General features: G+C 34.9%; 2 protein-coding genes across 2 annotated transcripts in view; both read left to right on the top strand.

Annotated features, from left to right (window-relative positions):
* The first annotated feature begins 776 nt into the window (after positions 1-776).
* LOC150101448 (general transcription factor II-I repeat domain-containing protein 2B-like) lies at positions 777-1,361 on the top strand. Its single transcript, XM_090400797.1, has one exon. The coding sequence runs from the start codon at positions 777-779 to the stop codon at positions 1,359-1,361; it is 585 nt and encodes a 194-aa protein (XP_090256923.1).
* Positions 1,362-15,728: 14,367 nt separating this feature from the next.
* LOC150101447 (serine/threonine-protein kinase D1-like) overlaps positions 15,729-17,698 on the top strand; it is a 384,746-nt gene continuing 382,776 nt past the window's right edge. Inside the window, exon 1 of the mRNA XM_090400796.1 lies at positions 15,729-15,890. The gene's annotated coding sequence lies outside the window, so the exon portion shown is untranslated. The remainder of the gene's footprint in view (positions 15,891-17,698) is intronic.

The raw sequence follows: 17,698 nt of genomic DNA, 5'->3' as shown, positions 1-17,698 counted from the left end.
CTTCAACGTTTTCGCAATTTAGAGAAAAGGAGATAAATTTGAATCATTCAAATAAATTTGAATGATTTATTTTCAGATAAATTTGAATCATTATGTCGTTGTCTGCGTTCTCAGCAGAGCTTATTTACGAAAGAAAACTCAGAAAATGAAGCCTTAACCTTGGTAAGCTACAAAGTTGCTTATATGTTGGCTAAAAAAAGGAAAACCATTCATCGATAACAATATCATCAAAGAATGTATGACGGAAGCAGTGGCCGAGTTATGCCCAGAAAAACAAGTCTTTCGCCAAATACTATTGCTCGTCGGGTCGAAAATATGGGAAATAACATTATCCAGCAAGTTGTAGGCAAAGCACAATGTTTTAGTCGGTATTCTCTAGTGCTGGATGAATCAACTAATGTTTGTAATACCTCGCAACTCGTAGTATTTTACGTGGCATGGACAGTGAACTTAATGTCACACAAGAATTAGCGTCACTTCGCAGCATGCATGGTACTACAACAGGAGAAGATATCTTCAAAGAAATTCAAAAAACACTAACAGAATATAATTTTGACTGGAATCGTCTGCAGTGTGTGACAGTTGATGGAGGAAAAAACATGTCTGGTATAAAAATGGGGTTGGTTGGCAAATCACAAAAGCTTGTGAGGATGCAGAAATATCAAAACCAATGTTTCTTCACTGTGTTATCCACCAACAATCACTTTGTGGAAAATACATTGATATGAGCTGTCCCTTGAAACCTACTATTTCTATGGTAAATTTCATTCGCTCTCATGCACTTAATCATTGCCAGTTTTAGGTCTTTTCTCGAGGAATGTGATTCTGAGTATGTTGACTTGACATATTATACTGCAGTTCGCTGGCTTAGCTGTGGGAAGATTCTTTCACGCTTCTTTCATCTCAGGAATGAAATTGAGATATTTCTTATCGAGAAAAACCGTTATTACGAACCACTTTTATCAGATACCGAGTGGGTTTGGAAATTGGCATTTTTTGCAGATCTGGTGAACTACATGAACAATTTGTATTTAAAGTTGCAGGGTGAAAATAACTTAGTTTGTGATTTATTATTTCTTATCAAGGCATTCAGAGCAAAGTTGATGCTTCTGGAAGGCCAGGTGAAAAATTGTAACTTTGCTCATATGCCATACTGTGCAGAATTGCATAAAAAGGGTGAAGCAGAATTTCCATTCTCGTTCGCAAATTTAGTTATCTCAGATCGTAAACAACAATTTCAGAAGCGATTTGCTGAATTGGACACCAATGAAATAAGATTGTTTCAAAATCCGTTTGACTGTGTTGTTACTGATGTCCCAAGTCAACTTCAAATGGAAATTATTGAACTTCAGGCAAATTAACATATTAGAGATAAATACAAGGAAGGAAACTTGATCGATTTTTATAAATTTTTGAACTCTGAGTAGTTCCCAAATTTGAAGAAATTTGTTTGTAAATTTATCTCTATTTTCGGGACAACGTATCTTTGCGAACAAACTTTTTCCCGAGTGAAATATATCAAGTCAAAATACAGGGCAAATTTATCTGGTGAACATTTGAAATCGCTACTTGTAATTGGCACTTCAAAATTTGAACCTGAGTTTAATAGGATTTTAAAAAGACAAACAACACAATTACATCATTCACATCAATGGTTTTATTATAATTTGTGATAAAAATATGAGAATTTGCTGATAGTGTTCGTTGTCATTAATATACGATAATTTAATAATAATTATTATTATTGTTACGGGCGACTCCAAGGAGTCCTTAGACTCATCGAGGGAGGCCCTAAACATCATGTCCATCACAACTATTCAACATTCACACAGTATCTATCATCATACTTTGCCTTGAACTCATTCACTCTCATAGCACCCACAACAGACTCTGACAGCTTATTCCACTCATTCACCACTCTAAAATTAAAAAAAAACAAAAAAACTTAGCTCTAACTCCCTTACTAACCACTCTTGCCCAGCTTCCATGGATGTCACCTAGTCCTCCGACTACCAGTCCTATTCTCAAAAATATCTTCTGAATTAATCCTATAGAAACCCTTCAGCAATTTGAATGTCTCCCTTTTCCGCCTATCAACCAATTTCTGCAACCCACAATCTCACATTCTCTGTAATCAGTTTTTATCTGCTTTCAATAAAACTCATATATCCAGTTCTAGAGTTTTTTTTTTTTTTACTATGGTCCGCTGAACAGCCCTGAAGTACCCAATGTGGCCCTGACGGCGGAAGGTTTGGAGACCACTGATCTAGACGATAGCATTATTAAAAATGCCAAATACAGTATCAATTCAAAATAATATACCCGAAAACAGAATGATGGGAAAAAAAGTCTGTACTGTGTCGATTACATTGATTTTTGGGAACTGTATTATATAAATTAGCATCAAACAAGAATAAAACAACACCCACCCATGTTATTAACTTTTAAAAAAACAGATGCCTCATACTAAAAATTTGGTATAAGGAATCTCATGCTGAGTGCTCTTATGATAAACAAGTTTATTCTTGATGATGATGAATCAACAGATGAAGAAATCTACAAAGCAAAGAGACAAAGAATGACAACAACGTCGTTAGTCACTCCTAACGACAATAAAATTACGACCCGTGAAATCGAATCGATATTTATATCAATGGATCCAAGAAAAACTGACTGGAGAAAACGGAATAATTAGCTCTTAAGAATATTTCTTGAATTCCCCGAACTTGATACAATGGTTTACAACGAATTACTCAAGAGAGGACGATTTCCTTTATTATGGAAATGTTCAAAATTTATATCGATAATCAAACCCGGAAAAAACGCATCTGATGAAACTAGTAAATACAGGAAGATTATACTTAAAAACAGGACCATACTTACACTTTTTCCAAGGCGTTAGATTGCTCCGGTGCCTCTCCTCGTAGTTTGGGGACTCTTAAATTGTCCCTAATATTTCGGGGGGGGGGGCACAGCTAGAGCTGCTGTGAGTAAGAAAGGCCCTGCTTAGAAATACCGCTACAAAGGCGCAAGAAAAACATGTGATAAACCGAATAATTCATTTTTCTATTCAGAAAATCTAGACCCCAGTCAAGCACCATGGACGCTTCATGGAAATTAAAAAAAGTTCACACAAGACAGCCTTTAGCAAAAAGAAAAAAAAAGTACTATTGATCTGACTCAATGTACAAAGAACTTTAGATGCTGCATGGTGTGATTTTAAACGTCCAAAAAACTTGTTCCTCTTACAAAAATTATCTCGCAGACAGAAGAGTAACCATGAGATTAAAAACTATAACTGTTACAAAAAGTCAAACGAGGCTTCTCCAAGATTCTTGCTATGGACCAGGCTTCTCAAACATCAAGTACGACTCGTAATTAACACTTTCTTGCACTACTGAAACAAAAGTTATAGCTTTTGCCGATGATATGATGATATTGATTCCCGGACGAGACAGCCTACAGTTAAAAGCAACAGCCAACGAAGAAATGTTTCAAATTACAGAATAGGCGTGCGAGAAGAAAGTTACTTTCAACAGCACTAAGTCTACAGTGCTCCACATTTCACATAAGCAACCTAAACAAGCTATAACGGTGTTCTTCCTAAGTGGGGAAATTCTAGAGGCAGCCAAGAGAGTTAAAATATCTAGGAGTAACAATAAACAACAAATTTAACTTCAACAAGTACATATTTTTATCACCCACAAAAGCTTACTAATAGCTCTGGGAGAGGGCAATAGTTGATGAAGGTGATGTAGATATCCTGTGGGATATCTACATCACCTTCAATACATTGCGCCCTTCAATTGGAAAAGGCCTCAGCTCGAGTCTCGTCATAACGGGAGGAATCTTTATATGGACTTTTTCAATTGAAGGTGAGTTAGCAGGGTTCTTTCTCCTGGAAACTCGGATTTTTCATCCCGCATAAAGACAAATCAGCCCTTCAGAACACACGCAATTTACAGACAAAAAATACTAGTGGTAGGCAGTAGATGGCGCTGATGTAGATGATTGGTAATTGTGGAAACAGAGAGTTGTACAATAGGTGTCCTCCCGCGATGAGTCTTCTGACTCCTTGGAGGTGTCACGAATAATAATAATAATAATAATAATAATAATAATAATCACATAAACATGTTGTCCTGTAAATCTTTCATGTATTTAAAGAAATCTTCAGAGCGCAATTGGGAAAACAATGGAATATTGCGCTCTTCGATTGGAAAATAACTTGATGTCGATTTTCGTCATGACGAGAGGAATCTTTATATGGACTATTGCAGTGGTGCTTAATCTTTTTTTACTAGGCGAGCAACTTTTCTATAAAAAGTTATTCGGCGATCTACTCTCTTCTATATAAGTTATTCGGCGATCTACTCTCTTATATAGATCACGTTCCCTCAACCTGATATCTGATTACGCACAAATAAACAACTAAAAAAAAGACACAACTGAAAACTTTATTTGTGTATTCAAAAATTTATTTATCACTTTTAATTATTTTAATACAATATATATATATATATATATATATTTCTAAAATATTTATTTCTCTATTTTGGAAAACCAAAGTTAGAAAAAACAACAAATTGATTACAAACTCACAAGTTATAGGAAATGCTGGTTGATTAAAAAAAAAAAAAGTTAATGTGAAATTTGGCATTGTTTGGACCTCGCAATATTTTCATAGTCAAGTTGATATGAAGAAGTGGCCAATCGCAGACAATCATCCAAATGATCATTTGTAATTTGGTTTCTTAATTGATTTTTTATGACGTTCATATTTGAAAAAGCGGATTTTGACAAGTATGTCGATCCGAAACGACAGACTTTTTCGCGCAATATCAGTTAATATTGGGAATTTTTCATGTGCATACTGAACTTCCAAATGACTTCATTGTTTATTAATTTTAAATGTAAACTATTCTGAATGTTTATTATCTCAAGTTCTACTTCAGATAATAAACATTTATATCAAACAGCCCACTAATTTTATTTGAAATTTCTGTAATGTTCAAGTTTTCTTGAAATAGATTATTGATCAAAAAAAAAAAAAAAATCAGCTAACGCCTTTCGGTTCCCGTATATAGGGAGTAGGCGAGGCCATTTTGCCCTATCTAACTTTTGGAGACTGAGTGGGCAGTTCAATTTCCACTGGTAGCCAATCAGAGATAGCTGGCACAAGGCTATCACTAATTAATCGGTACTCAGTGAAGAAGGCGACTAGCAAGTGCCGCCATCTCGTGGTGCCTAACCCTAACACAATATTTTTAATGTCTGAAAAAATAGTGTGAGTTCGACGGCCAATTTTCTTGAGTTTGCGGGACGAAAAACCCGAGTTTCCGGGAGAAAAAACCCGCTAGCCCATGCCAGAGATCGACAAACTCTGGAACCGGTCGAGAAAAGGCTTAGAAAAAGTTCCTCTAGTCGGCGACTAGATTCGAACGCCTTTCGTCTGCGGTCAAGCGCCGTAGAGTGCAAGCGCCACTTCTACTGAGTTTATTTGTATCAACAACAGCAGCTGTGTACATTTAAAAATAAATATATATACAGCTATTTACAATTTGTACATAAGCTGCTAATTCTATTTTCATTTACTCGTTATAATATACTTATGACACTTGTTTTACAATCACTGTTTAATAAGATACAGCATGTCACATTCTCAATTTCTATTTTTCTTATTGTCCTATTGAATTGTTTGAACTGTTATTTTTGTTGGTATATGTTACATAGTGATTTCAGTCTATTTATCAGTTCCATTATCAGATCAGTCTATTCACGTTTATATATATATATATATATATATATATATATATATATATATATATATACATCCACATACATATATACATATACTGTATATACATACATATACATACATATATATGTTAGCATTGACATTTTCCATATGTACAATTCGTTATACATATATCTTCATTCTATATCTTTGTTCACATATTTTGGATGATTATTTTATTAACTTAATTTAAATGCACATCTTATTCTTAAAATACATACATTGCTTATGTATTTATTTACATTTATATATGCATATATTTTGGTAGTATCTCTATATCTCATGCAGATTTTTTTTTGTAGGCACTCTTATTTTTACAAAAATGAATTCCATATTGCTTTAACATTATATTGTTTGCTTAACTTAAGAGGTAAATCTGTAATTTCTTATATACAAAGGTTTTCTGAATTAGTTACAGGTCTATAAATGGATAACATATCCTATTAACATTTTGGGTTATTATCATGTTATGAACTTATGTTATCTGCATTTCTTACAATTGACATTTCTACCGTCCTTGTGTCTGTATATACAAGAACATATACATATTTAAGGTAATATATCTTAATCTACATATTTATTACTAGAATAGTATTGACTTATCTTAAGGAGTAATTTGCTATTTATATTTACATTTTTTCCCACTTACACAATTAGATACACATATATATAACATTCTTATCCCTTATATATAGGCGTACCTATATATTATTATTAATATTTTTATTATTTTTTAAAACTTTATTTATTTATTTATTTTTAATTATTGTTGTTTTAATTTAATTTTATTTTAATTTTTTTATTTATTTTTTATTTTTTTTATTTATTAGATTTGATATCTTGTTGTTATTATTCCTCTCATTGTGGCGAATGGGCCTACGTTAACAGCACCTTTGTCTGGGATTATGCTTTTTATTCAGATAGTGGGTTATCATTATTGTTTACCACTAACTACGGGGGTTCCATTATCGGTATAAGTTTTATTTTCCCTTCTTCTTCTCCTTCTTCAATTAGGCCGAGTTTCCTCCATTGCTGTGTTGTTATGCTTTTGGTTTGTGTAGTGTTTATGATAATTTCCTTTAAATAATTGTTAATTTTTGCTAGTATGTCTGGTCTGGTGTCTCTTCCTTGTATTTTGTCACATCTGTGGAACCATATTGTATACATTGTTATTATTATGATTATTAGTTGTGTTTTTTTTTTTTTTCATTTTTTGGTCTTTCAACCAAAATAATGTGTTTTCAGAGAATGGTTGTGTCTTATGTAGGAGTTTCTGTATGGTTCCATACTGTGGACGTTTTGCTACAGAACATCATAATATGTTATATTGTTTCTGGGCTGGGACAGAAATGACACTTCGCTGGGCCTTGTAATGGGAATTTTTTGCTACACACCAGATTATTGTGGGGAGACAGGCATGATGTACTTTATAGAAGAATGTTTTGTATTTTGGTGATATTGGAAGTCGGAAAACTTTGCTAAGCACCGGACTTAGCCTAATTTCTCTTTTTCTTATTTCCCTGTGTTGGGGAGGCGGGAATGTCACTTGACTTAATGTTTTATATAGTTTTCTTTGTTTGATTGTCAGTAAGGTTTCGGTATCTGAGTGTTTCATTATATATGTGTACCTTCGGCTATTTCTTTGAACATTCTCGGGCTTGGTTTTTATATATCTGGAAGTGAGCTTATAAACCTATGCGGCAAACACTTTTGTAAGAATGTTGCCACATAGACATGATAGGTTTTTGTGTGTGCTCGGGCTGCTGTTATTGCCTTGCCGATGAGAGTTTTCAGATGGCTTCAACTTCAGCTTCAACTTCATGGAAAACTGTTGATCTGCGCAAGGGTTCATACTGAGAGCCCCAGATGTATGTAGCGCAGAGCCTGTGTATTTTTTCGGCCCACCTTCCATGATACGGGGTGTTGTGTATCTTGTACCACAGGCGAGATGTTAGGTAGATGTTGCAAACCCGGGCCCTTCCTCTGACGGACAGCTGTCTAGGGCGCATTGCATTAATTTTCTTCTTTATGCAGTCATGGAGTTATTTCCACTGTTCTTCGTGTGATTCTGAGCTTCCGATGTTGATGCCCAGAACCGGTATGTAATTATTCACATGTATTCCTGGAGGAATCCTTAGTTGGTTTTCCCACTTTCCAATTATTTTGCAGTGGGATTTTGCCAGATTCACATTCAGTGCTGAGACTTTGCTGAAGTCTTTTATTATTTCGAGTGTTGTGTCCAAGGAGTTTTGTGTTCCTAGTGTTAAAGTGACGTCATCAGCATATGCCAAACTTTTGGCGTCACTTTCTCCGTGTATATGTGTTCCTTTGATATTGTTGTTTGTGTTAATGGCTATAATAAATGGTTCTAGGGCTAGAACAAATAGAGCCATGGATAGTGGGTCTCCTTGCCCGATATAAAACATTTTATTGGGAAAGAGGCTGACAGATTTTTATTAATGATCAGCCTACTTTCCGCGTTTCTGTACAAAATCTTAATTGTTTCTTTCCAGTTTACTCCAACTCCTATTCGGTCTAGTGTTTCAAACAGGTATTGGTGGCTAACTGTGTCAAATGCCTTTTGAATATCTAGCCCCATTATAAATGGATTTTCTGTGAGGCTGTAGTAATCGCAAATGCATTGGAGGTGCATTGTTGTTCCTTTCACTGCACATGATTGTGCTGGTGAGATAAGTTTATGGAGGTGCTTTTGTATTCTGTTTGTAAGTATTTTAGATATTATTTTGTAATCAGTATTCAGTAGGGTTATGCCTGTCCAGTTTTTTATGTCTTGTAACTTCTGTTGATCCCCAACCTTTGGTAGTAATACAATGTGTCCTGTGTTGAATTTTGCTGGCGTTGTCTGTGTTGTAATCATCGTGTTGATCATTTTGATAAAAATATGTTCAAATTTTGGGAAGTATTCTTTATAGAATTCGCCTGTTAGTCCGTCTTCACCTGGTGATTTGTTATCCGAGAGTTGTTTCACTATAAGACGGCATTCTGCTAAGGTGATTGGTGCGTCAATCTCCTTAGCCTCCTTCTGGGTGTTTTTGGGGAAGAGTGAAGGGAATTTTTCTCTTTCTTCCTGACTGCTGGGTTTTTCTTAAAATAGTGAAGAAAAGTATTTTTGAACACCATGAATTATTTCGGAGTCTTTGTTTAGAGAGTTAGAGCCTGTGTAGCTCAGTGGATGTGGCGTTTGCCAACCACGGCGCTTGGCCGCACGAAGGAAGACTTGGTTTCGAGTCTAGTCGGCGACTAGAGGAAATTTTTCTAAGCCTTTTTTCGACCGGTTCCCGAGTTAGTCGATCTCTGGCACGGGCAAGCAGGTTTTTCCTCCCGGAAACTCGGGTTTTTCGTCCTGTAAACTCAAGAAAATCGACCGTAGAACCCACATTATTTCAGGCATTAAATATATTGTGTTAGGGTTAGGGACCACAAGATGGCGGCACATTTGAGCCGTCTCTCTTCACTGAGTACCGCTTAATTAGTGATAGCCTTGGGCCATCTATCTCTGATTGGTACCAGTGGAGATTGAACTGCCCACTCAGTCTCCAAAAGTTAGATAGGGCTAAATGGCCTCGCCTACTCCCCCGTATACGGGAATAAAAAGGCGTTAGCTGATTTTTTAAAGATTTTTTTTTTTTTTGTTTAGAGTTTGGCCTTCGTATGTTGTGGTATTTATTCTCTGTTTTGCGTTCCATTTTTCTCAAACAGCCGTGCTGTCGAGGTCTTCCCTTCATCATTTTCAATTATTTTGAGACCAACACGTAGCCACGCTCCTTCTATTTCCTGAAACTGTTTCGCTGGCGGTTTTTAATATCTTCTATTTCTGTTCTGATGTTTTCATTATTTCTGTCATGGTGGTGATACAATTTTGATAATTTCTTCGTGTCCGCGTTCTGTTTGTTCCTTTTTTGCTGCTTTTTTATTCTACTATTTTGATTGCTGTTTGTTTTGAAGTGTGTTTAAATTTCTCCCAGGCTGTTACAGCATTTTCTATGGATTCTATTTCCTCAACTATTTTCTCTATGATTTTCTCTATTGATCGTCATCTTTAAGGTGTTTATTAAATTTCCATAGGGGGAAATTTCTGTTTGTAAACTTATCAGCTATTTATGTTTTTTGGTATTGTAGTTCAGCCATCACCATATGGTGATCGCTGAATATGACAGGTGTGTGTGTTGTGCAGTTTTAACCTTTATATTTCTGAATGTTTGGATGTATATGCGGTCTATTCTAGAGGCGTTTCCGGGTGCAAAATACGTGAATTCCTTCTTTTGGGGATCCAAGATTCTGAAGGCATCTGATAGGCCACGGTGGGTGAAAACTCTTGTGAAATTTTTCTGCAGAAGTAAGTTTGGGTGTTGTTGATCCTTTTGTGATTGTTCTGTAAGTTGATATCTCCTGCTATTATTGGGTTATTTTTTGTTGAATATAGTGTCGCACTTCCTCCCAGAAGGTGGTCTTATGAGTGTGGCTGGTCCATATATGTTAATTACGTTGTGTATTTTTTTCTGCCAAAGGAGCACGACCTCCAGAACTCTATGCCTGATTACGATATTATGGGATAATATTTGGAGGTTACTCGATTTTTTTTTATTAGTGTAGTAACTCCACCTATTCCATTGGTCTGAGCCCTCTTCGGCAACGATATAGTACATTGTTTGTAACTTGTATTTGAAGCTGTTTGATGGGTCAGTGTTGTTGTGTAGTCTAGTGTCTTGTATCATAAGTATATCGGGTCTGTGTTGAAAGATTAAATTAACTGTTAGTTGAATCGATGTTTTATTATTTAGCCCGTTTACATTTAGTGTAATGATTTTTAGATTGTGAGTCATGGTTAGAAAGTTGAAAGTTTTCTAGAGCCTTTTCTTTCCGGACTCTTAGTTAATTTTTTTCTTCGGGTTTTGACTACCGGCTTTTGGTGATATTAGGCGTAAACTTCATTTTTGCTCTCTTTACTGGGGTCTGTTTAGTATTCCATTCTGATTTCTTTACTTCGTTTTCTAAATCCGTTTTACTTTTTTCTGTGATTTGTGTTACCGAGATGGTTTGAATTATTTCAATGTTTGGAGATTCTTCATCTTCAACACCAGGCAATTATTATTTAATTCTTCATTTGTGTTATTCGGGGTGATTTTTTTTTTCTCTGTAGTTTCAGGTTTTGTTACATTTTCTGAATCTGAAACGGACCTTTGGCTGTTGATCTCCTCACCGGCCCAGATAATCCTTCCTTTGCCTTTATCGGAGAGTTATTTTCATTACATTCCTCTTACCCATAGGTATTAAGCCTTGGGGTGCTCCTCTGATTGACCTGATTCTCTGCCTTATATTCAATAGCTGAAGTTATTTCCTGGAAGTCTTCTGCTTTTTCAAGCTCATCGCATGTGTTCAGTTGACTACCCGAAGGGTGAACGGCCAACATGGAGGCATATGCCTGCCCTGGACATTGTTTAATATCGTGTCCGATTCTCTTGCATCGCTCACATTTCGATGCTGTGCATTCTCTTCTTAGATGACCTACCTTCCTACTTCTGAAGCACACAGGAGGTCTTCCTGGAATGATAACTAAGCCTGGCATTTTAGAAACTTTTATAATGTACGGGATATTTTCTAGTCTGGCATCGTCATTCAGTGTAATAGTCAATCTTTTTTTGTTAGATAATACATGCGCCCATTCTTTATCTTTTATATTGGATACATTTTCAATACATTCTATTTTACCAAATGATTCAAAGTGCATGCCAACTAATCTATTAGATATTTGGGGGGGGGAAACCAATGAATTACAATATCTAATTTTCTAGATCTCACAATGGGGATAATATCACATGTATGGTTATTAACATTAAGTGATTTTAATTTAGCAAAATTTTCTTTCAAGGAAACATGTTTAAATGAAATTATGAAAATATAACTGACCTTTAAGGAGCCAAGGTGCCATACATCGGAACCTCTTACCTTGCCTTTCAAACTTTCGATGATATCCAGTTCTGTATATGGGGCGCCAGAAGGATGCAGGCCTTGCTCCAATCTAGTTCATCTGGGAGATTCAATGATGAGAGAACATCTTAATTGAAATCCTTCGTTGTATTGGCAGCAGGTGACTGAGAGACGGTCGCTGATGCCTGTTCCATTGTGTTAAGTAGACTTGTTACTGTAGAGACTGGGATCTATCCTTCAGAGATTCAGTAGCCTTGGTACTTGAAGAGGTATTGCCAGATGAAACATTTCCTTCCGGTAGTTGTTGAAAGCTAGTAGTCTTAATCGACGACATGCTGTATGAAAGCAGACGGTACGTTAAGGGCAGCGTGCCCGCACTGGTAAAGGCTTAAGCAGCACTAATCCTCTTACTCTCGAACTTTCGCGAACCCAAAGGAGCACACAAAAACCCGTCTGCTCTGGTCAGATTCCAACTTACTGAGCTACACAATCATTTCAGTTTAATTAAAATCTTTAAATCTTGAACTTATTTCTTCCTCAACTAAATCTATTTCACGAATACATTCTTTCAAATCATAGCGAAGCATTTCTTGATTTTGTTCAAAAAATTTTAATAAATATGGGAGATGTCTAAATTCGCGGTCATTTATATTTCATTTTAATAAAAGTAAGTATTGTTGTTAAGTTTTTATTGAACTTAACATGTCAATTAAATTTTTATCTCTACCTTGTAACTCTAAATTTAAATTGCTTAATTTTGTATAGAAATCAACTAAAAATGATAAGCGTAACAACCATCTTTTATCGCTCAATTGTAGATAAATATATCGTCAAGAAACATTTTTATATCGTTAATTAATACAAGAAATCTTTCTGAAAATTGACTTCTGCTGAGCCAGAGAACATTATTATATAACAGAAGTTCCCTATCATCATCAGCTTGTAATTTAAATAACCGCCGTTGCAGGGCTTTTCTTCGAACAGAATTTATAATTTCAAATGTAATATCCAAAATATCTTTTGTGTTTAATCTTTTACTACACAGTACTTGTTGGTGAATAATACAGTGGTACGTTAAAAAATCTGGATATTTGTGTCATCGTTTTTACATAATGAAATGAAGCCTGATTTATTACCTATCATTGCAGGAGCGCCATCAGTAGTAATAGAAATAAGTTTAAAAAGCAGAAGTTTGTGTTGTTTCACAAATTCATCGAATGCCGAAAAAATGTCTTCTCCCCTAGTCCTTCCCAATAATGGTATATATTTCAAAAGTTCTTTACTTGAATAATCTTGAAATATCATGCGAATAAATACAATTAACTGAGCAATATCAGTGAAGTCATTTGATTCATCAAATTGTAATGAAAACACAACACACTGGTGAATATCTGACATTAACCTGGCCTGGAAACTTTTCTCCGGCAATTGGAACTCTTCCTTTCGGCAATTTGAAACCTTGTCTGCGGCCTAGAAGTAGTCTCTCTCTCTATCAATGTCTCGAACCAAGAAGCTCCTTTCTGGAAGTGGGAAACTCCTCTCTCAAGCAACGTGAATCAGGGCAGTCTCTCTGATGGCGACTCTGGACAGGGCGGCCTCCTCTCTGACAGCAATTCTGGAACTGGGACCCCCTTCTGCTTGCTTCAGTCCCTTTTTATTAGGCCTCCTCTGAGACCTCGTATGAAGTTTGGCAACCCCCAAAGAATCTGTATGAGTCTTTTATCTTACGTTTCAAGTTCAGCACGCCTTTTGTTCTCTTCTGCTTTCTTTTGATTGTAAGTTGCCGGCCATCGGAAAGTTGTTTGAACTCTTTCTGAGTTACTTCGGAGATGTTTACACTTAGAGCCTGCAAGCCTTTCTCATGCGTACAAGTTTAATTCAATAACAATATTTCTAATGCCGCTATGTACAACTTCTGCGACAAAAACATTGCCTTTGTTTTTAAGTCTAGCATATTCTTGTTAAAGCAGTATATACAGTTAGCTTCAAAAGAGTTATTTACAAAAACATCTGATACAAACTATACCGAGACAAACAAAGTTTATTTTTTTACAGTATTCACATGGGACTTAACCTAAGTAAAAAATCGATGTAATGTGCTTTGAAAAATTTAATATTTAAGCTACAATCGAGTTTTTACACTTTGCTTATAATCATATTTACTCGGCTCGCTGTTTGACTTCCACTGATCCAAATTAATTTATTTACCAGGACTTATAAAAAAATTACTGATTTGACAGTTTTAACGAAAAATAAATAAACAATAGCAATACACTTAAAACAAATTAAAAATAATACAAAATAATGATAAATAAAATATTATGTTTTCAGTTTTAATTAAATTTGCAAGTAAGGAGGAATACACAAGAGATCGACCAAAAATCGCTCCGCGATCGACGGGTTGAACACACCTGGGCTATTGCATACAAAGGTAAGTTAGCCGATCGCTTACGGAGGTGAAATGGTTGTTTTCTCTTGAACACTCAGTTTTCCTTATTTTTCTTTCTTTCTTTTTTTTTTTTTTTTAAATCTCACATACAGGCAAATTGACCAAGACCATGCCCGCAATTTACAGGCAAAATGCTGTTTGGCGGATTAAATATTATAGATGGTGGGTTGCGTTGAGGTGAGGTTCCACTTAATAACAACAACTGCAACAATAATAACTTTGGGACTGCAAGGGAAAAATTACTGGTCTGTTCTATTCTATGGAACAACAGTTTAGATATCGCCTACGAAATAAGTCGAATATGAATGCAATCCTCTTCTATTTCCTGTTTTAATGAGATGCAGAGGAGAAAGGAAAAATTATTTACGAGTAGGTTTAGCATTGAAATCTTTACATATAAACTGCATAAAAACTGCAGGGAAGTTTTATTGATTTAAGAATAACAAATTACTATTTTATCAGGGATTACTGCAACGAAATTAGATTACATATAACTTCAGAGGCACCTGAAAGGAGAATTTGAAAATCTAATATTAAGGCACATTACATTGTTAATAGGAAAAAAAAAAACAAAAAAACTACGTAACCTAGATGAGCAAATAGTGACATCAGCACAAGACAATATGGAGTTGTTTCTGAACTTTCAGCCTGTTCGTAATGAAAAAAAAAAAAAAAAACAGCCTGCGACGAGATTCACACAATACCTAAGAAATAATAGTTTGATGGGAAGAAATTGGTATCTACCTTGGTAGCATTAATGATAAACCGAAGGTTGTAAGAAAACACGTTAATGTACTCCAACGACGATATACTTAAGTTATCAGTAATCAAAAGCCTACTACAAAGTTATACAGTCGTTATAAAGCAACACCCATGTTATAAAAATAAAATATAAAAAAAATTATCTGATGCGATTTATTACCAGAGTGAGTAGGCAGAGCTCATTTACTCTTGTTATCATGGGCATCAGCAGAAAATTTTCCGAAGGGGGGGGGAGAAAGCTTGGAGACAAATAATTACATCAATACATTTTTATTTAATTTAATTTTTTTTTTTTTTTCTTTCACAAGTAGATGGGCAGAAACTGCATTTAGAACGAAAAGATTGCCTTCTGCTCTCTCTTTCTCTCTCTCTCCGGAATAAAAATGCGCTGAAATACGTTTTTTTTTTTGTTTATTATGGCATAATATATATAAAGAGCACAAGGACATTGCTATATATCTATATATAAATATAACGAATACAGGTGCATAGAGAGAGAACATAAGTGCACAACTGTTGTATATGTGTAAAGTGACACCTGTTTGCATATCCTATTTTTTAATTTTTTTTTACAAGTCTTTCTGCCACTAGATGGAAACTCTTTCCTATGTTTTACACATGCGCTTATTCTTGGTTGACTTCGTTTTAACGAGCACATCGGTGTGTTTTTATTCTGTTCTCTGTAGATGTCCACCGTTAAATGCACTCGTTTAATTATATTGTTATGCATCGCAATTTTTTATAAACCATTACCTGACCTCGTTTTTCAAAATGAAACATGTTTTCCCGGTTGATTTCATTAATGTTTTGATCGTGTTTATATATTATGCGCCATTCAAATTTTAAACAATTTACAATCCCATCGTAGTAACTGAAATTTACCACTGTACTTATTTGAAAATCATCCCAGATACATTTTGAATCATCTTAAGAGTAAGTTTGAAAACATTTATCTTGAATAAACTCTTTGAGAGTAATGTACATGTTGAAGTGAAAGGTGAAGCAGGTTGTTCGCCATCTGTCAATAGTAGGATGTGTAATGAGGACAGGTGCATAACAACCTGCTTCTAGTTTCTGTTAAGTGCTTAAGCCATAGGATATATAACTTTTTAACTTGAGTAATATTATGATTGCATTTAAAACCACTGTATGTAAAAACATAAATATGTGTAAAGATAAAATGTATACTTATATAATGCCTCATATATACCTTAATAGTGTTTGAAGTCGGAATAAAATAATGGAAAATTTTTTTTGATTAGCCTTCCCCCCCCCCCCCCCCCCAAAGCACTCATATACACAAGCCACTTTAGGCCTCTATTGTTTATTTTTAATTTTTATATTCAGAAATGTAATGGAACTAGTAGACAAAAACATGACATTCTCCTTGTTCTAATCCTTGTTCTAAGCAACAAATCAAGATATTACATTATATTCTAGCAATAATGATCAAGTAAAAGGAAATAGCTATAATATTCATTATTAAATATGAGAATAATCCTTTTGAATGGCAGACAATATCAAGTGGAGTGAGGGGAAATTGTAGACTATCAGTATATAATTGAAATATGTGTATAAGCACACACACATCAGTATTTTCTGATTTATTGGGACATGTCTGAAAGAACAAAAAACAAAATGGGAATATTATGAGAATCTGTTCTGTTTATTTGGACGCAGTGCCATTTAATTGAGCCAGCTACTAATCTCTGCCACATGGAATGTTAGAAAAATTACATAATCTTGCTTCAAAAATTTACTGCTGAAGAAACGGGGCTATTTTATTATGCCACACTTGGTGGTTCACTGTGTTACAAAATACTACACTGTTTGAATAATTGAAAGCAATGAATTGTTTAATAGTGCTATGCTGTTCAGATATGTTAGGGAATCAATAAACAAAATCTGATAGTTCTTGGAATAAGAAACAGCCCTTGGTGCTTTGAAGAAATTAGAACAAATCAGAAAATTCCTTTATGCCATGTGATAAAGGAATTTAGTTCCATGTAAACAAAAATGCAAGGGTGACACTGAATTTTTTTAAGAATTAGCTAGTGGTTGGTACATGGAATTGCAACAGAAATCAAGAAACATTTTACTGGTTTGGGGGAGAGTGGGGGGGGGGGGAAATGATGCTCAAATTTTAGAACATCATTAACTGCTGAGAGCTGCATGAATGTTTAATACTTATATAAAGGAAATTATTTTTATGGCAAGTATTTTACTTTAATTAAAGCCAATTGTTTATAAGTTAGTAGTTTTGCTATGCGATAAATGAAAAACTTTTCTAAACTTGTATTTTGTCTTATGTACATACACTTTTTTAAACTCTTGATGTACAGCTTCATTTAATTGGGCCAAATTATGCTATTCCCAGTTAACCATATTACACTGTATATTTATTTTAGTTAGTACATGTATACAGATGTTCTACAAAATATCAGAATGGGGAATTGGACAATGAGGCTTATTGTCAGAAGATTTTACTAGGGAAGAGAATTGAGAAATTTTTGGGGTTGCATTATAGAAGGCAGCTAACACAAAGAAAAAGGTTGTCCTTATTGGAGATCTAAAGTAGAGTAGGCAGACATACGTTTTGGGAAAAAAAGATCAAAGCTAAAATAATGGTGTCTGATGATTTTCTGTTCAGAACATGGACAAAGCATTACTTACACAATGTTCCAGCATAAAGATTTGTAGATATTTGAATGGAGAAGAAATACTCATTGACTATGACGAGG

Source organism: Typopeltis vanoorti, chromosome 11, assembly GCF_054136105.1.
Source record: "Typopeltis vanoorti isolate ZY-2024b chromosome 11, IOZ_Tvanoo_1.0, whole genome shotgun sequence".
Lineage (NCBI taxonomy): Eukaryota > Metazoa > Arthropoda > Arachnida > Uropygi > Thelyphonidae > Typopeltis > Typopeltis vanoorti.
The sequence above is the reverse complement of the archived record's forward strand: the minus strand, read 5'-3'. Positions and strand labels throughout refer to the sequence as shown.